The 21,571-nt window shown below is 37.9% G+C and overlaps 1 protein-coding gene across 1 annotated transcript; it reads left to right on the top strand.

The window, feature by feature from the left end:
• Positions 1-13,177: 13,177 nt before the first annotated feature.
• Positions 13,178-15,149, top strand: chst3a (carbohydrate (chondroitin 6) sulfotransferase 3a). Its single transcript, XM_053620126.1, has 2 exons — positions 13,178-13,361; positions 13,594-15,149. The coding sequence occupies exons 1-2, from the start codon at positions 13,219-13,221 to the stop codon at positions 14,783-14,785; spliced, it is 1,335 nt and encodes a 444-aa protein (XP_053476101.1). The 5' UTR covers positions 13,178-13,218; the 3' UTR covers positions 14,786-15,149.
• The last annotated feature ends 6,422 nt before the right edge of the window (positions 15,150-21,571 follow it).

Here is a 21,571-nt window from a genome sequence, read left to right as displayed (position 1 = left end):
GCATATGAATGATTTAAGGTGTCACCACCTAAGGTCCAGGTCAGCTTTTTTTAAGTTATACATACCTCTCGTAAGTGTCTATAAAAAGGATACAGTTAATCTCTTTTTTTAGTCAATCCTATTTACAGAGTGTACCTCTACACTATGGTATGTAACTTCTCTCCTTATTTAGAAATTCATAATATAAATACCTAACAGAATATGTCTTTTCTGCTCAGAAAAAGACATAGTCAATATATGACATAACGATGGCTTTATACTGGCATTTAGGGCATTATGACATTTGGGCCAAAAGCAAATAATTTGATCATATCAGATCATTAGTGAATTAATGGGAACAGATTGAAATTTGATGAGAACTGAGGTGATCATTTTCAATAGATTTTCAGTTTAAACATGTGCACAATACTAAGAATAAGTGCATATTTGCATTATTCTTTTTATGTTATGCAAAAATTATACAAATTTTAAGTCCACCATTTCCTTTTTCCCAATTTTTTTTCTTTTTCTTTGGAAATGTATGAAATTAACATTTACACAATAGCTGTAAGAACCACCTGCTGAGATAGATGGATCTGCTTAAGTTCACGTTGTCAAATATTTTAGATTAGTAGCTTGTTGGGTAAAACTTCTTACAATTTTATAAAATTCTATAAAAGGTTATATATATATATATATATATATATATATATATATATATATATATATATATATATATATATATATATAAATAACCTTATATATATATATATATATATATATATATATATATATATATATATATATATTACACAAATGATCAAATAAATCAGGAGCCCTATAAGTATGGATTCTGTGTCAATGGCCATTCCTTTCAGCCATGCATGCTTTTCTTTCATTATTCCTATGAGGAATGCTTAACTAAAAATTATTTCATTACAATTACACATTGCACTCACATTTAATATTTTTTAAAATTGCATTTGCATTTTATATAGAGAAGCACCTATGCAAATAAAAAGACACACTTGCCAATTTACCTTAGTAAATATTTGTGGCTGTTGCTTTGCTTTCAGGTTTAATTTGAATGGAGCAGGCAGATGGCAGGCAAGCAGATTAACCCAGTGTAATCCTTCATCATCTCACAGTGCTCAGAGCCAGTCTACTGGGACAAATAAACAAGGACAGAAAAAAATTCAGATTTATGCAGGAAAATGGATTTAAGCACTTAGGCTTGCAGTGTGAACGTAGCGAAAGTGCTATGTCCTAGATGTGTAACATTACCCAGAATTGTTCGTTTTAACTACAAATGTAGACCTTTTCAGTCGTCATTTACAGATCTCATTGTCAGTGACTCTCTAGCGTGCTCTTCCAGTGAAGAATATATGATGCAGTGCCCCATAGGGTTTCCCTACAAGGAAACATGATGAAGTGCCCTGTAGGTGCTCCTACATGTGAGAAAATGTGCCCTCTAAGGTGCCTCTATAGTAGAAAAAACATGTAGTTAAAAGATGAGTTAATGCCCTTCAGGTGCCATTTTTATTTTCTCTCCCCTGCCCCCTCAGACAGCCATTGTCCACCCCTGTATTGATTTATTATTGAAAATATGTGAAATTGTTAAAATAAAATAAATAAATGAGTAGCACAGGATATCTATAGTATCCTGCCCACTCTCTAATGCATAACAACAACAAAAACAACAACAACAAAAACAGGAATAACAACAAAAGCCTCCCAAAATCCATCTATGCATATTCTGTATGCTTATCCTACACAGGGTCAAGTGGAGCCTGGATCCTATCCCAGGGGAATCAGGGCACAAGGGGAGGGGCATCCTGGACAGGGTGCTAATCCATCATAGAGCACAATCACACACTCCAGACAATTTTCCTCCTGGGGGAGGAAACCCTCAAAGCACGGGGAGAATATACAAACTCCACAAACATGCCAACCACTAAGCCACCATGCCCACCGCTTCCCCAAATGTTTTTTATTTAAAAATATATATAAAGATATAAAAATGTACAAATATAAATATGAAAAAGTATAACAAATAAAACAAAAATGCGCAATAAAAAACCTGGAGAAGAAGCTCCCAGTCTTTGAAATCAGACCATTTGCTTCGCTTTTCATCCTTGAGTCAGCCATATTTTCCTCAATTCAACGGAACTAGGAAGAGAAGTTTACTCATCGTAGAGAAGCTTGTGTTCTGACTCAACAGACTGCAAGCTTTCTCTTACCTTACCCAAGGTTCTCTTACCTAGAGATGTGCATGCATGGACAAGCTACAGTAGAAAGTTTGTTTTGTACATCAGACTGTGAGTTTCTCATACTTAATGGTGTACATGCACATTGGACTGGTCACACTTGTATAATCAGTAGAAACCTTATTGCATAAGGTTCTTGAGGGAACATTCCCATAACATTCACACAATGGTCCTGGGGAATATTCTTGCAAGATTCCCAGGGGAACATTTCCATAATATCCCTAATGTTCCTGGGGAAATGTTCCCCAAAAAAAATATGTTTTTTACTACAGCTGGCCACTAGAGTGCGCCTGAGACACATTTCAACTGCACTCATTTTTCTATGGGTGCATGTAAATCTTTTCTATACATCTTGATGCCTCCTTGACTCCTTAATCTTACACCTCTTTTTAGCTAGTGAGCTGGAAATCAAGCAAATTCTGGAATCTTTAAGGACGTATCTATTCTTAAAATGCATTCAGAGGGAGTCAGTATGAATCAATAAGGGAGGAGCAAGGATACAAAGTACTTCCTAAGTAGGATTGAGCAATAAAGGAAGAATCAAATTGATTATTGAGATGCACCCTATGTAGAGACTGACTATACTATAGGTTATGAATGGATTGCTTGTCCACATTCTAGGTGTACACCACCACCTAGTGTACAGATATCCATGGTACACTAATCTTTTTTTTTTTTTTTTTTTAATCTTTTCTCAAAGAGGAAATAAAATAAATTAAAAATACTTTAAATAAATCTATTTTTTTATCATTAACTGAAAATTTTATTTTTATATTTCTTTCTTTCTTTTTTTTTTTTTTTAAATATCAGCACAGCATGATGTCAGCACATATTTCTTATTTTACTCATTCAACATTTCTTAATTTCCCCACAGTTTATATGAAGGGATGTGTCCAAACCTATTCAAGCATTAAAGTTGTCCAGAGGGTTTCACACTGACATCATCGGGTGTACAGACTAGAGGAAAGAAAACTGTAACAGCAAACTTCTGCTGATTAGAATGAAATTTTACAGCTTCTAGATTACAATAGTCTTGTCAGTGTCAACATCATTTAAATACAAAGCCGTCCAAATATTTTCTGAAATCCCTTTAACTAAAATGGGATTAATACCTGCTTCACATATGCTTAATACCTACTTCACAAAGCCTGTACATGGATTTAGAAATCCCATGGATTAATGAAGCACCAGACATCATAAACAGACCACTATCAGAATTGTGTTAGCGGTGACAAACCAATTCAGGTTTGGGCCCATTAGAGCTTGTGCACAGTTGGGTGAATGTGTTTTAATATTGCTTTATTAATGTAGTGTGAATGCTAAGCAGAGATTACTGATTCACCGTGACACTTCAGGGTGGCACTGGGGCAGTGCAGAACATGGCTGCCTTATAGCTCAAGGGTCCCAGGATCAGTACTGAATTTTGGTTACTGTCTGTTTGGAGTTTTGCACAGATTATTCTATGTATTAGGCTACGTAAGATTGCACCTAGGTTATGAATGAGTTTGTGAATGTGAGTGAATAGTGTTCTACGATGGACTGGCATCCTATCAAGGGTGAATTCTCCTGCCTTGCACCCAGGATTGAAGGGATAGGCTCTCCATCCACTGCGACCCTGACCAGGATAAAGCAGTTATTCTAGATCAGGGGTGTCCAATCTTATTTGCAAAGGGTCAGTGTGGGTGGAGGTTTTCATTCCAACAAAGCAGAAGCCACACTGTCTACTGAAAACCAAGATCAACTGATTAAACAGGTGGATTCAGGTGTGGAGCCTGCTTGATTGGAATAAAAACCTACACACCCTTTGCGGATTAGATTGGACATCCATGCTCTAGATAATTGAATTAATGAAACACTACATATATACATAGGGTTTAGGTTCTGTATCTATCCTGTTTGGCCATATTACCTCTTTTTGTATGAACAACTACAGAAGTAGAGATCATTGCTACTAATCCTACAGCATTAACAAAACACTATGTTTCATACAGTTACAGCCATTAGACTCCATGATAATTTTTGTTCTTCCACATTTGTGAAGGTGTTTATGGTCTTGACAGTGAAAAGTCTCTCAGCTGGTCAACTGACTTTCTTAAATACGTTTAAGTGTAGTACCACTGAATTCTCTTGTAATTATTATGAGATCATTGTTCCTAAACTATAATGGTCAGCGCTTCTTGTGCACAATGATCAACCAGTGATGCATCAGATACTGCTGGGATAAGACAAAGGTTAGGCTTAGTGAAATAGGAAACAGAAGACAATGAATAAACATGTGCTGGAATCAATAAAATAAACTGAAAAATATAAATTGACAGTATAATTGATTAACAGATAAGTAATATAAGTGATCTGCACTTATATAGCACTTTTATCCAAAGTGCTTTACATTGTGTCTCATTCACCCATTCACACACACACATACACTCACACACCAATGGTAACAGAGCTGCCATGCAAGGCGCTAACTTGCCATCGGGAGCAACTTGGGGTTCAGTGTCTTGCCCAAGGACACTTCGGCATGTGGCCGGAATCGAACCGCCAACCTTACGATTAGTGGCCAACCCACTCCACCACCATAGCCACAGCCGCCCCTAAACATAAAGACTTGTTAAATTTATTTTATGGACTGTTTGAGAAAAAATTAAAGGCAAAATATTTTTTGTTTACTTCACTCCATAATCAAGTTTTGTATTCAGTTACATTTCACTAATATGATCTGGTGTTCGGCTGTTCATGGTACACCAGTGCCTCAGCCCAAATTAGTTTTCTTTTGATGACTTGTTAGCCTGTAAAACAAACTATAAATGTTTACATTTCAAGATCAGATAAATACATCCTAATATGCCCCACACAGGTAGCAAATATGGTGTCAAAACATAAATTGTTTTAGTTAGGTTAACTTGGGATACATGTGCATATCAGCTAGCCTATAAAATTGTAATAAAATTGTTACCGAGCATTAAGCTGTCCTAATTACGTCCCTGGCTTATCACTGTAACTATTCTATATGGCCAAAAGCATGTGGACACCCTTCCTCAAGCACATAGCGATCTCCATGCAAGTTACATAGACAAACAAAGACAGTAATATGGGTCATACGGAAGAGCTCAATGACTTTATCCTGAATGTGGCACTGTCATACGATGCCACCTTTGCCACGTGGGCCAGATTATCCAATGGGCATTATGGGCACGGGCCCAGGGGTCCATGTGCACTTGGGGCCCAAGCGAGGGGAAGAAACTAAATTTTTTCCTTCTTTTTTTTCTTTTTTTTTTTTTTTTACATTGCCAGAAACGGAGAGCAATGTCTGGTTGGAGCATACAAGATTAAAAAAGACACGCTGCACTTACCGTGTTCAGTGGTGTAGCTTGTATGGAGTGTAGCGCCTGAACGTAGCCTTTAACACGTTCTACTGGAGTTCAGCTCTGCCTTTTACTGAATTCGCTCTTCTCCCTTTTCCAACACATATCAGATCTGAAAAGCATTTATTTCAATAAAAATGAAGAAAATATTTGATAAGTGGAAATAAAGTGCCTAACGACTTTAATAATAAAACATTTATTGGTTAGGGGTAGGTAGGGAGGGCTTTATTGTCCCAGTACGGTGGCATCCATTTAATAATTTTAATAAATATAGTCAATTACACTCTATGTTATTATTGCATCCTGTTATTGTACAAAAATACTGAGGTGCAATATTGTTTCTGCCACTATTTATAATTATAAATAGCATCTAACAACTATTTGCACTTTGTGAAAATTTACATTATATAAAAGTAGCAATTCTTTTCAGTTCGCTAAGAAAATGCTGCTATTGTCACTTAGTGTAAATAGAATATATTGTATTTATTTTGCAAACTGATTTTTAAGTATGGATATTTAAATTTTGACAGGCATACTTAAAATTTTAGTTAAATTTTAATTAAAATTTAACTTGAGCCCACCCAAGCCCATTGAACAGCTTTGGTAACGTTGATCGGCCAGGCCTTCTCGTCCAACATTGGTGCCTGACCTCACAAATCCTGTTTTGACTGAATAGGTCAAATTCCCCCAGACACACTCCAAAATCTTGTAGAAAGCCTTCCCACCCTGTTGAAAAGAAGAAAAAAAAAACAACAGACACCATAACAGAAATTCTAATGGTTTACACTACAAATACCACTACAAACCATCAGCTAATGATTAAAACCATTACAATTACCATTATTGGTCCTTAATAGTATCCACTAGACATAACATGCTACCAATAGAAGGCAACAAATTACCAGTAGAGATCCACAGGGACCATTTCAGTTTCCTTTAAAGCCAATACAAGTCCCATTATAACCATTAAACCCATTACAAATTCTCTGAGGGTTTCTATGTTTTTTTTTTCCTTCAGCAGGGCAGAAGGCTTGGTTTTGGAATGGCGTGTTTCATATCATTATATAAGATGTAATGGTCAAGTCTCTACTTAGTTTTGGCCATATAGTGTATGTAGCAATGTATTAAAAAAAATTCACAGTGGTCACCTCACCTCACAATTGTGTAATGAACTAACAAAGAAAGCAGTATATTTACAGTTGACACATGAAAAGTGGCAGATGCACTTTCCTCAAAATTTTGGAGGGTGGGATGTGGGCGTGGCACAAGTCCACCCCACTTTACCCCTCCAGCTCCCCCGAATCTATACGTGGAAAGTCATCTTGAACAGAAACAGAGCATCTCTTGTGAGCACCGCCACGAGGGGCTTCATACCACGTGACTGCGCTGTAAACCATCTCAACACCGAACCTAGAGATCACTTTCTTTTCCCTACAAGGATGTGAGAAATTCTGGATTACTTTCCAGCTTGCGTGGATGCGTAATATCTTCATACGTTTTAACCTTAATGTTTAATCAGGGTTCATTTAGAAAACTTGTTTTGTTTGGGTTTTTTTTTTTGGTACCAGGGCAATCGAGCAGTCGACGTGATCACGCTGAACTTTCTTTTCACGCTTTCTCTTCACGCTTGTAGTTTCACAAGTTTCACTTGTGAGAGCACGTGGAGTTTGCAGTGTGCGGAGAGCGCGCGTGCGGCAGCGCAATGAGTCATGAAACGTCTCGCAGCGTCCAGAGCTTCTGAATGGAGAAAGGTATGACTACACAGAAAACTGTCAGACCTCAAACAGGAGGTAGTTTTGAAGCTTCAATGAGTCCTAATTAGTAAAAGCCCTTTTGTGAAATCAGTGGTCGACTGGTTTTAAGTAGTCATAACACTTGTCATAACATTACACCTATTCTCAATAGTGTTAATGAGCCTAATGTAGCTAACAGCCATAGCGACATTCTCACATTCCTAAGTATTTTACGTTTAACTAACATATACATACTGAACATTAAGCTATTGAAAACGGAAATCTCTTCTAAGAAGTCTATGACAAACACTTATATGTTCCCGAATTTGCTTTTACTGTTCAACTGGATTGTAGAGATGTAGTGTTTGATATGGACCAAAAACAGTGTGCCTATTGTAACTCCATATATATATATATATATATATATATATATATATATATATATATATATATATATATATAAAACAGCTACACATGGTTTGTACAAGCCTTTCTATAAAAAGTCAGGCAATATTTATACTCGGTTTACTCAGTTTATTACCCCATTCATTAAATGAATTAAATTAATTGATGTGATTTATAAAAGAATGTTTGATTTAAAGTTTTTTTATTTACCTATCTTATGTGTGGCAGGTTATACAGTATATAGGTCTACATATACAGTGGGGTCCAAAAGTCTGAGAGCACACTGGATATCTGGGATTCTTTTTAATTTAAAACTTGAAATAAACAGAACATGCACCCTGTCCAGGGTGTACCCTGCCTTGTGCCCGATGCTTCCTGGGATTGGCTCCAGGTTCCACCGCGACCCTGAAGAAGGAGTAAGCGGTAGAAGATGGATGGATGGATGGATGAACAGAACATTTTTGAATTTTGAAAATTTTAAAGCAAAAAGAACACAAAACTATGCAGTATTCAAGATTTTGCACAATTTCTAGGTCACTGTTTACATTTAAGCAAATTTGTGATATTGACCATGTTAACCATGACCATGAGTCCTTCCATTGTTCAGATGACACACTAATGAATTAGATCTAAAGTAGGCGTACATAAGGAGCGCACGGTGGCTTAGTGGTTAGCACGTTCGCCTCACGCCACCAGGGTTGGGGCTTCAATTTCTGCCGCTGCTCTGTGTGTGCGGAGTTTACATGTCCTCCCCGTGCTGCAGGGGTTTTCCCTGGGTACTCCAGTTTCCTCCCCCAGTCCAAAGACATGCATGGTAGGCTGATTGGCATGTCTAAAGTGTCTGTAGTGTATGAATGGGTGTGTGTATGTGATTGTGCCCTGTGATGGATTGGCACCCTGTCCAGGGTGTACCCTGTGTTGTGCCCAATGCTCCCTGGGATAGGCTCCAGGTTTCCTGTGACCCTGAAGGATAAGCGGTGTAGAAGATGGATGGCTGGATCATAAGGTTTTGCACAAACTTGTGGAGTCTGTGTCAGGTCGAGTGCGCACATTGGGACATACCAAATACCAAGAAACTCTGAAATTATTTAAATATTTCTAAGATTTTACTTTTTCCTCAAGTTATTGTTGATAATATCTTTTGTAATGAAAACCTTTGTGTTAAATTGAAAAAGAATTCCAAGCAGAAGTATTTTCACTAATGGTCTTAGACTTTTGTAACCAACTGTATATTAAATGATTGCAGGGATTCAGTGGTGAAAATTCAGCTTGCTAATTCAGACCAGTATTTCATGTCATTTGAGAATATTATTTCTATATACATATTTTATATAAATAAATATTACATTTATTTATACAGATAAATGACATAATTTCAGCATGACTTACATTCATTGTTGCTGGTTCTCCCAGTGCATCCTTTCTGAAATATAATTGAAACACTGTCATAAATTAGTTCAGGTAGTAGTTCCTGTGGGCTTCCTCTGGTTCCTCCAGGTTCTTCAAACCTACATGTGGCTATTCTAATTTGTGCCTAGGTGTGAATGAAGATGTGAATGTCTGTGTGCATGGTGCCCTGACTGTTGTCCCATCCAGGATGTATTCCCTGTTCACACCTAGTGTTCCTGGATAGACTCTGGATCCACCACAACCCTGTCCATTATAAAGTGCTTGAATTAATGAATGAATATTATAAATCAGTATCAAATTTGTTTGTACTGTAGTTCATAAATGCTTGGTATACATGTATCTTTGAAGTACCAACTGAATAAAACAAAAAAGTCAACAATAAATACAGCTAATGCAGCAAAATAATAGCTGAATATGGACTGTAAGCACTGATGTTTGAAACATCAGTTTGCTTCTATGTGCTTGTATAGGCTTCCTGCCATCTCTCTCAATACCTCCTCTACTATAGTGTTCCCCTGGCACAGCTGCACGTTGTGGGCCCAAGCAGCATCAGTGAGCCTGTCACTGCTGATTGTGGATTTATATTGCACGAGAACTCCCACTAAACAGTGCCTGTCTCCCAGGATGTGCCATCACGCACTGCTGAACCACAAAGCACTCAATAATGAAACAAGACAAAAACACAGAGCTGAAACATGCTTCTCATAGAGCAAAATCACACTCATAGAGCTTACACCTTTGTTACTGATTCTTGCTTTTGCGCTGTGTGGCATGTTTCTTGACATATAATAGCAATGACATATACAAAGTAATAACAAACAAATAGAGCTTTACCACATTCTGACTACTTTCTGACCATTGCAAAATTAGTATAAATATGAATACTATTAACACTTAACAGCTAGCAGTTAATTTTAAAATGTTATGTTTTCTGATAAAGCCTAATTTGTGTTTATTTTATTGAGGTTATTAAACAGTGTAATTGCATAAATAACTGAATGATCATGTTTCTTAGTCTTCCCTTTGCATATCATGCCACTTTCAGTCTATGAGAGCAGCAGTTAATGTAATTTGTATGGGAATAATAAACAGAGTGATGTCCGTTTCTGCTTCAGCAGATCATCAGATTTGTCAAATGCTCCAGTGGGTTTTGAATATGTAAAGATCTCAGCTAAGACACCACTGCTGACAGTTTGATTGCTATAACATAATAAGCTCACATAACTGGTTTATATTTACTTACAGTGCAAACTATCATTCACTGCCGGCCTGAAAATTGTGTCTTTTCCTAAATGATATGCTTTGTGCAGCTAATTTACTTACTTGATGGACCCAAATAGTGGAAAGATTCTGCTTACATTTTGTCTGACGGTTGGTATGATTGAAAACACTTTACATTTGACAGCATACTACACACACACTTCGTATAGTGTTGCAAACAGATGTTAAAAGACAAAGGGACTGGTTAGAAATTCCGGTGTTTTTGGAAAACAATAATACATTTGGTCCATATCAAAATACTTTGTTTTTCAAAAAGAGATGCTGTGATGGTAAGCGATGGATAGTTATTTTTGTTTGTGTAATTTATATAGATTTTTGGTTATCTGGTGGACACAGTGGTTTAGTGGTTAGCACGCTTACCTTGGTCCTCCAGGGTTGGAAGTTTCATTCCCACCTCTGCCCTGAGTTTGCGTGTTCTCCCCATGCTTCGGGGGTTTCTTCCGGGTACTCTGGTTTCCTCCCCCAGTCCAAAGACATGCATTGATTGGCATTTGCAAATTGTCTACAGTGTGTGAATGGGCGTGTGAGTGTGTGTGCAATTGTGCCCTGCGATGGGTTGGCACCCTGTCCAGGATGTCCCCCATCCTTGTGCCCTGAGTTTCATGGGATAGGCTCCAGGGGGTGTATTATAGAAAGATCCTAACTTTAGAATCCTATCTTATCTGTTTGGTATCCATGGCAATTTCAGTTAGGACCTCATTTAGGACAAAAGCTATTACAGAATAACATTTCATGAGTGCATTATCTTATCTTAACTACAGATAGGAAAAGGGTATTACAGAAGCATCCTAACATGACAAAAAATCCTAAAAAGTGTCTTAACTTTAGGATAACCAAACTGGTGTTAACTTTAGGATAACCCCACTGGTGTCCTTACTTAAAACTTGTCTAAAAGCTAACGATAACAGTCACATTACAATAGCCATGTGAGAGAATGGTTACATGTATTAATGATACAAGAACTGTGATGTTCGATGGTGCAAAGATTTTTGTTGCTTTGTCAACAGAACACTGATAAATAATTACAGACTTCCATGAAATATGATAATGCAGTTAGCACAAAAATTGTGACCAACATTACAGAAGCTAACAAACCATCACGGAAGCATTACCAGTCATAGTACAAGTGATTTTACTATTCAACATACTCCATTTTAATGAAAATTTACTTCACAGTTGTTGGTTGTAGTTGGTTGCTTGATAACAGACCTGAGAGCTGATTATCGAACTCGATGGAGCAGTTTAAGATTTCTTAACTAGAGATAAGATTTTGTAATATAAGATAAGCATCCTAAATCAAGTTAAGATTGGCTTCTGTAATGCGAATTTGAAAAATCCTAATTTAACTTATCAGATCTTAACTTAAGACTTAAGATAGAACGTTTCTGTAATACGCCCCCAGGCTCCCCGCAACCCTGGGTAGGATAAGCGCTACAGAAAATGGGTGGATGTTTGTTATCTGAGAACAAACAGTTAACATTTCCAAACTCATTTGTACACAAAGTAGGCAATGCATTTTAAGGCTGCCAACATCTTAAAAGTGGCATTTCTAGTAATATCTGTGGTGTAGTTTTTTTTTTCTTTTTGTAGAAAACTCCATAGATTTATAGCCACCAGTTAAAATTATAGGTTGTGCATTAATAAATGAAACATTTATTGATTGGCAAATTGCTGTGGTATAAGTGAAATAATATACTTTGGGACATGCTGTTATGGGAAAATAATCAACCGCTTTGTGTCAGGCTCTATAACACCACCTCTTCTTTGATTATTTGTCTATAACAGTACATCTTAAAGTGTTTCTTTCCTTACTTATTTAATTTTGCTTTGTCATAAGAGTAACCGAAAATGCTGAGTGCTTACACAATAACCATATTAAATAATATACAATACCAATATACAAGTATAATATGCATAGTACAATTTTAGTAATAATAGTAGGCAGCTCAGTAATCAGTCAATTTAATATTAGCAGTGAAGCTGCAATGAAAATATTGATTTTCAGAAATCGCAAAAATCTCACATTTTTATAAATTACATCAATAAAACAAAAATGGGAATGTTGGATCTCGATTCTTTTCATTCTCAGAAGTCATCAATGTCTAAGAGTAAACTTGATTAAAAATCTTAAACATTAATACAACTATCTGCTAGGTCCGACTAAAGGCATTTCTTAAATTTTAAGAAGATAGTTCATTAACAGCTAGTGCCTTTTACATTTATCATTTATCTTTTAGATTTATCTAGAAAATTTCTAGCAAAACATTCAACACATTCTCCTACACTGTAGTCAGTGGCAGCGCATGCCACTGCATGTGAATCTTACTGTAGAACTCACAGCTCATGTTCTCTGGGCCTGTTCTTTATTAACAGAGCTCGTAGGGCGGTGCCACAGTTATAGTGTCTTCAGCTGAATATACGCAAGTCTTTACAAAAGGCATTGTGTCCTGCTGAAGGCATTTCAGGTCACTGCTATTAGTGGGAAGGTGATGACAGTAGTTGCTATTTATTGGATCTGGAGGAACAAAGCTCAGGTTGTCTCACTGTGATGGGTCTCTTAGCTGTGCTAAATAGTCATGAATCTCTCAATGTTAGCAGTCTAATTTTTAACACACAAGCAGCTGGTTAGCTTATTTTGTGTATTTTGCATAGCGGGTACTCTGATCCACTCTGTACAATGCAATGCAATATACAGTATACAGAATGTGAACAAGAAGAAGATATTTTCAAATTTTGTGGTTTACTGCAGGTCAACTGTACGTCATGTCCTGACATGAGATGAACCTGAATAGCTACACATACAGACTGTGGAGAGATTTCCAAACAGAAACCTATTCAAGAATGAGGAATAAATATGTTATCCTCATCATCTGCATTGTGGCCCTCGTCATCATTGAAAAGGAAAACAATATTATCTCAAGGTGAGCTCTTTGAGCTTAGCTTAATACTTGGTTATTTATCATACAATATTCAGGTACTATGATAAATTATTCAGTAGCTACACTGAAACTAAACAGTAAAATTATGTAGTTCTGAGAGTGAGAACCCATTCATGGGTCCTGGAAGATTAAATGGTTAAATGCTATTGTTCAAATATAGTGGATATAAAAAATTTCTTCATAATTTGTGAATAAGATTTTCTGTCTCTTCCAGGGTCTCTGAAAAGCTCACACACAAACAGACACAACAAACCCCTCTTTCATTATTCAATGGCTCCATTTTGGATGACAGTGAGATGAGTATAAATTCCACACAGCTTGTAGATACAGACCAGGCTGGTCATAAGCACATTCTCTTATTGGCCACCACTCGCACTGGATCCTCCTTTGTAGGTGAGTTTTTTAACCAGCTGGGCACCAACATGTTCTACCTGTTTGAGCCTCTGTGGCATGTAGAGAGGACACTTTCGCAGGACACAGGGATCCCCAATTCCAACATCTCATCCATTGCATATCGAGATGTGCTGCTAAGCCTATTCTTGTGCAACTTCTCGCTGCTGGAGAGCTTCATCAACCCACCTCCTCTAGAGCATGTCACTCCAGCTCTGTTCCGCCGTGAGTCCAGCATGGCTCTGTGTGAGGAGCAGGTGTGCACGCCAGTGCAGAAGAAAGTTTTTGAGAGATATCGTTGCAGAACACGCCGCTGTGGCCCTCTCAACTTCACCTTGGCCTCACAGTCCTGTCTGAGAAAGAAGCACAGGGCTATCAAGACGGTTAGAATCCGGCAGCTGGATTCGCTCCGTTTGCTAGTTGAAGATCCTAGACTGGATATTAAGGTCATTCAGCTGGTGAGAGACCCCCGTGCCGTCCTGGCCTCAAGAATGGTAGCCTTCTCTAGCAAATACCAGACTTGGAAAAGTTGGGCAGCAAATGGAGAGGTACCCACTGATGATGAAGAAGTGAAAAGGCTTCAAGGAAATTGCAATCAAATCCGTGAGTCCGCCGAGCTGGGCTTGAGCCAACCGGATTGGCTGGAAAATCGCTACATGCTTGTGCGCTATGAGGACATTGCCAGATACCCCATGCAGAAAGCGGCTGAGATGTACAGGTTTACCGGGGTCCCATTCACTGCACAGGCAAGGGAATGGATCATTAAGAACACACATGCTGCAGAGGTTGCCAGTGGAGTGTACTCTACACAAAAGAACTCTTCAGAGCAGGTAGAAAAGTGGCGTTTCAGTATACCCTTCAAATTAGCCCAAGCTGTGCAAGAGGTCTGTGGGCCGACTATGGAACTATTTGGATATCGATTTGTTGACAGTGAGGAGACACTAGTTAATAGGTCTATTAGTTTGCTTGAAGAAAAACAGTTTAATGTATCATATGTTACAGATTATAACTCATAGTTTTCGTAGCAGAGTAGTGTTATACATTTTAAACAGAGCAGTGAATGTATTTCAAATGCATATGTACCACACTGGAGCACAGATGTTGCATGCCTTCAGCGCTTACCTCATGGTTTAGCTTTAATCAAAGTGCATTCAGTTTGGTTCGACTAATTAAGATATTAAATGATTAATTCATTGTATTTGCTGCTTGTGTTTGAAAAGGAATTTTATTTGTATAAGTAAATTAGGTTGTTGTTTTTAGTCCTGGAGATGCTTTTAGTCAAACATCTTTACCCAAGTTGTTTTTGTATCTTTCATAGTTTCTTTTAAAATTTCTTTTAAAATGTGCGTTTACTGTTTGTGTTCTGAACACAAAATGAAGTCAAAGCCAGAGAAATGAGATTTTTGCACAAGACTAATGGATACTAGATACAATTTCAAAGGAGGAACTGTTAAACAGTTAATAGGGTGAAATTTTAACAAGTCTTCCCTTAAAGCAATTGTTATATAACTTGATTTCTGGTTTCTGCTGCCAGACAGGTAAAGTACTGTTAACTTTTGGATAAAATGTGCTTGACGGTATGATTGGGTATACAGTATGTACAACGGGGAGAATGGGATTATAATGAAAGGAAAGGGTTAATAAATAATACATAAATTAAATTAAATAATACTTGTAGGGGGTTCATTTAATAATATTAGAAGACAATGATCCAGGACGACTGGAGTTTTGATGTATAAATATAATGCTGGCTCTTTTAAGTACATTAAAGAGTAAATTGTAATACAAGTCATACAACATATAAACCAAAACTCCACATCTGACTGAAGATCATGACTTCGTACAAATTGACAGCACTTATGTATTTATGACTGTTGTTTACAAATAAAATGAAATGAGTGTGAATCAGCATTGTGAATTGTCCGTTGAGTCTAAAACAGTGGATGAATCAGCAGATATTTTGGATGTGCTTGTAAAATCGGAAGGAAATTATCAATGATTCAAATGACCTGGTGATTTTATACAAAAAAAGAATTTATAAATCCCTGACCTGGGTCCTTATCCGGATATTTAATATTTGTCTTAGTAACTGCTATGAGAACATGTTTGTTTCTGTATCAAATTCAGTTCTGTACTAAACTCTTATTAACCAGACTTTACGTTAAATGTTTAATTATTAGAGATGCATAACTAAGTGTGTATGACTAGCTCTGCCATGCAATACAGGTTATGTTTTCACTGCTCTTAAACACCAGGACAATTTAGTTAATGGTTAATGAGCTGATGAGTTGTGTTGGATTAGGAAAAGCACAAAAGTGCACACAAGAAGTGGAATTTAAAACCAGGAACATTATAATTGGAGAAATTGTGGAGGGACTAAATGATTCCAGTTGACTAGAGTTAGATTAAGGTGGGGGTGAAGGTGGGGACCATGGTGATGCAACCATTTTGAATATGTAGCAATATTTTTATGGTGTGCCTAGTCTTGAGAAACCTGTAAAATCAAATTCTAGCTGTGTCAGAAATTCCCCAAGAATCCATGGGACATTAATCATTCTGTGTTTAAAAATGACCTCATAAAGGAGCATGTGTAATAAAAGACGGGGCAACCAGTGAAGTCAAACATCACTAACTGTTTTTATTTTCTTTTCCATGGATGTTTTTCTTGAACTTATTTTCTGCTGTCTAGAGTATACTTCACTTCACTATCTTATAAGGCCTTATTGTGCGTACAGGCAGGCTTGCGGGACACATGGCTTCTTGTGTGTGTGTCTGTGTGTGTGTGTGTGTGTGTGTGTGTGTGTGCGCGCTGTGTTCTCAGGACATGCTGCACCCTCTCTCAGAGCTGTTCGGAGCAAATTGTGGCTCACCCAGCTGCTGAACGGCTCTTTCATACAGCCCCTCTCCCCACTGCCTCCACAGCACACAGACCTGCCTATTCAACACTCAGCAGCACCAGAAACCTGTGACACACACTGGCAGTCTGTGAAGAAGACATGCACAATCAATTGAATTACAGTTTATTAGTAAGTAGATTATTAATGAATGGGAATGTGACATAAATGGTGTGACATAAATGTCTTCAAACAGTTCATTAACAGATTTAAACAGTTCAAAAGAAATTGTAGTGGTGAAAAAATGACACGGAGTAGTTTATGTGTAAGCAAAAGACTGTGCCCAAGTCTAACAGAGGGTTTTATTAGTAATGCTAATATTTTGGTCATAGCTGGCAGCACTTGTATTTTTTATTTTTTTTTAAACTTCAGTGCTTTTCCTGAGCTTTCCACAGGGACAGAGAGAGTAACGCTGGCCTGACTAATGGGGGAAGAGAGAACATTTAGTCCACATTTACTCCGAGGGCCTCAGCTGCCTGTATAAAGAAGCCTTGTCTCCATTCGATTAACATCAGAGAACTCACAGATATACCTACTGATACAATTTAACTAAATATAACTATATCAGAATGATTGGCTCATTTCAAAAGTGGGTACAGTTTATATAAAATTAATATTACACAATAATTCAAGCCTTCCACTGAGTCCCTGTATTTGAATTGAAACCCGGTGGCCTGAAAAGAGTCAGTGTGCCATTCTTTCCACAGGGATTTCACCAAACATTAACTGTGGATGTGCTAATAATTTTTAAATCCGTGTTCTGCATACTAAATTGAACTATTTAACCAAATGTTTTTATGTTCAAATAAAGCTATATGTTTAAGCTCAAAATATAACTCCACATATACTCTTAGAAAATTTAGAATGCTTAAAGCTTATTCAGTTGTCCCTCTGGAGAAGCCCTTAAAGGTTCTATGAAGAAACCTACTGTGTTTCCTTAATGTCTTTCCCTTACTGTTAAGGATCTAATGAACCCTTAAAAATAATTCCCATCTTTTTCCTAAGAGTGTGTTATTAATTTTATATATTCATGAAGAGTGCCAATAATTCTAGTGCTGACTCTATACTGAGTACATTACAACAGGGGCTGTTCATTGGATCTCTTTACAGTAAGAAATGCAAGTCAAGTTAAGGCAATATTTTTTTTTGTTCATTTTATTTGCAATGCAGAATTTGGGATTTCTAGATTTCAGTGATGAGAGACTTTAAAAGCTGTGGCCCTAAAAATCAGTGATGTCACTGCTACCATTGTTTGCTGTTGCCTTGTCAGAAATCTTAACAGGAATAAGATTTACTCTCTTGAAACATTAAAACCCCTCCACGATCAGTTAGCTATATTTCCCATAATTTCTGAAGCTCTTTGGTTGTACAGCATAGGTTTGTCCATCTGAAATGTCCTTACCACAAATTTCGATCTGAAAAGTCCTTATTGATGCATGCACTGAGCAGCTGTAGGTTAAAATGATATTCATCATGTTTATCAAAGTCCATTTTTGGCCCTTTGCAAAATAGTACAAAGAGCCATTATACAGTTCAAATCAATACCAGTAATCGACCAGCAGAGGGCAGTGGCGTTCTTCCTGTCTGCCTTTCAAACAAATGCAACCCACGTTTTGGTTTTGTTCTTGTTTTCCACCACATAGGCTCAAAATCATGATAAATTATGAATGACTAAGGTTAAGGCAAGGGTTTCGGTTAGTTTTCCTTACAACATCATTCATATAAAATAAATAAAATCAACCTTGTTAGTCAGAATTCAGAAAGAAATGGTAGAATGGGTAAATTATTAACTCTTGAAAAATATCTGCATGTGACAGTATATTCAAAGGGTCACTTTTCCCCTACTTAATCTTACTGAGTGTGTGTATATGTTTACAAAAGTGGCTGAAGGGACTTCAGTGACCTGTACAATAGGTTTAAAAATCTCTCTCTCTCTCTCTCTCTCTCTCTCTCTCTCTCTCTGTGTGTGTGTGTGTGTGGGTGTGTGTAAGTGTGTGTGTGAGAGAGAGAGAGAGAATGAGAGAGAAAGAGAACCATGACCACTTCCTGAGTGAATGTAAGAAGAATCCTGTCTTTAATGAGTGTTAGGCCCAGCACTAATCCACAGTTAATGGCAGACACACAGAGCTGACCTCTCCTTTCATCCTGTCTCTAATATGTAGACCACACTCACTGTTAAACCCTGCTCACTACATACTGTATATATTCTACACCCAGTGAATTTTGTTGATAAGTGGTTATTCACCTAGCACAAATATCTGATAAAACACTAAAAGAACAACAGCGCACTTCTTTTAAATGTGATTTCATTCCCTCTTTTCTTGAAAGAGTTATGACTTCCTGGTAATATCCTATATGCCTCTGGCCAATGCTTTTGGAGAACAATTGCATGCGTGTGATCTTTGAGGAGTGACTTGGTATCAAAGAAAACGGAGAGCATGCAGAGGAGTGCTCCTGTGAGTCAGCCAAAACCAGCCTTTGTCAAATATTTCCCCTCACATCTGAACTCACTGATACATAAATTACTTGCACTGTTGCTTTGAACTGTTTACAAGAGTGGCAAAAGTCTGTCTCCCTGAGCGTTTCTCAGTGACCTCATCCTCTTTTATAATGAATAATATCAAAACCAACTGATACAAATGACTTTCCTTTCAAATTACTTTTCATTCCTGAATGATGTCAGTAGGAAATATGTTTTATGTTTTAAGGGCTTTGTAGCTATATTTTCTTTGGTGATATATTTATAAACAGTTGAATGTTAAAAGATGGTTGGCAATACATGGTGGAGATTAGCTGGTGTGAGATGAAAATATTCAGAGTATAAGCAGAGAATTAGGTGCTGATTGGAAGCAGCCTGGCCATGCGAGCGCTTATGGGAGGCCATCCACTCCCAGCAGACCTCAGTGCTTTCCCAAGCTGCCACGCTCCACCTCCGAACCCTCCCACCACAGCACATCCAGGGGGACGACTCTTATGAATATTTCAAACACAGATAAGAAACCGGGCACTGAGAGGTCAGTCATGCTTCAAATGAGGTCAGTATGCAGGCTGAGGCTACAATTAAAGTCTTTACTTATATTTTTTTCAATATCTATAGGTGTATCAGAATTTCTGTATAATGTACTGTTTTTGCATTTACAGAACATTACATAATGAAAATAAACCAAACAAACAAAGAATATACAACACATACAGTATTGCCTTGATTAATGTGTACTCGGATACTACATTTAATTTCCATTGCTATCATAAGCATAAAGTTTTCACTCCAAAAGTAGCACTATAGCAGGACATATATATATATATATATATATATATATATATATATATATATATATATATATATATATATATATATACACACACACGCAGTATCTCACAAAAGTGAGTACACCCCTCACATTTTTGTAAATATTTGATTATATCTTTTAATGTGACAACACTGAAGAAATGACACTTTGCTACAATGTAAAGTAGTGAGTGTACAGCTTGTGTAACAGTGTAAATTTGCTGTCCCCTCAAATTAACTCAACACACAGCCATTAATGTTTAAACCGCTGGAAACAAAAGTGAGTACACCCCTAAGTGAAAATGTCCAAAGTGGGCCCAAAGTGTCAATATTTTGTGTGACCACCATTATTTTCCAGCACTGCCTTAACCCTCTTGGGCATGGAGTTCACCAGAGCTTCACAAGTTGCCACTGGAGTCCTCTTCCACTCCTCCATGACGACATCACGGATGTCGACTCCACCTTCTCATTGAGGATGCCCCACAGATGCTCAATAGGGTTTAGGTCTGCAGACATGCTTGACCAGTCCATCACCTTCACCCTCAGCTTCTTTAGCAAGGCAGTGGTCGTCTTGGAGGTGTGTTTGGGGTCATTATCACGCTGGAATACTGCCCTGCGGCCTAGTCTCCGAATGGAGGGGATCATGCTCTGCTTCAGTATGTCACAGTACATGTTGGCATTCATGGTTTCCTCAATGAACTGTAGCTCCTCAGTGCCGGCAGCACTCATGCAGCCCAAGACCATGACACTGCCACCACCATGCTTGACTGTAGGCAAGACACACTTGTCTTTGTACTCCTCACCTGGTTGCCGCCACACGCTTGACACCATCTGAACCAAATAATTTTATTTTGGTCTCATCAGACCACGGGACATGGTTCCAGTAATCCATGTCCTTAGTCTGCTTGTCTTCAGCAAACTGTTTGCAGGCTTTCTTGTGCATCATCTTTAGAAGAGGCTTCCTTCTGGGACGACAGCAATGCAGACCAATTTGATGCAGTGTGCGGTGTATGGTATGAGCACTGACAGGCTGACCCCCCACCCCTTCAACCTCTGCAGCAATACTGGCAGCACTCATACGTCTATTTCCCAAAGACAACCTCTGTATATGACGCTGAGCACGTGCACTCAACTTCTTTGGTCGACCATGGCGAGGCCTGTTCTGAGTGGAACCTGTCCTGTTAAACCACTGTATGGTCTTGGCCACCGTGCTGCAGCTCAGTGTCAGGGTCTTGGCAATCTTCTTATAGCCTAGGCCATCTTTATGTAGAGCAACAATTCTTTTTATCAGATCCTCAGAGAGTTCTTTGCCATGAGGTGCCATGTTGAACTTCCAGTGACCAGTATGAGGGAGTGTGAGAGCGATGACACCAAATTTAACACACCTGCTCCCCATTCACACCTGAGACCTTGTAACACTAACAAGTCACATGACACCGGGGGAGGGAAAATGGCTAATTGGGCCCAATTTGGACATTTTCACTTAGGGGTGTACTCACTTTTGTTGCCAGCGGTTTAGACATTAATGGCTGTGTGTTGAGTTATTTTGAGGGGACAGCAAATTTACACTGTTATACAAGCTGTACACTCACTACTTTACATTGTAGCAAAGTGTCATT

This window comes from Ictalurus furcatus, chromosome 3, assembly GCF_023375685.1.
Source record: "Ictalurus furcatus strain D&B chromosome 3, Billie_1.0, whole genome shotgun sequence".
NCBI lineage: Eukaryota > Metazoa > Chordata > Actinopteri > Siluriformes > Ictaluridae > Ictalurus > Ictalurus furcatus.
This window is presented reverse-complemented; position numbering and strand designations above follow the sequence as displayed.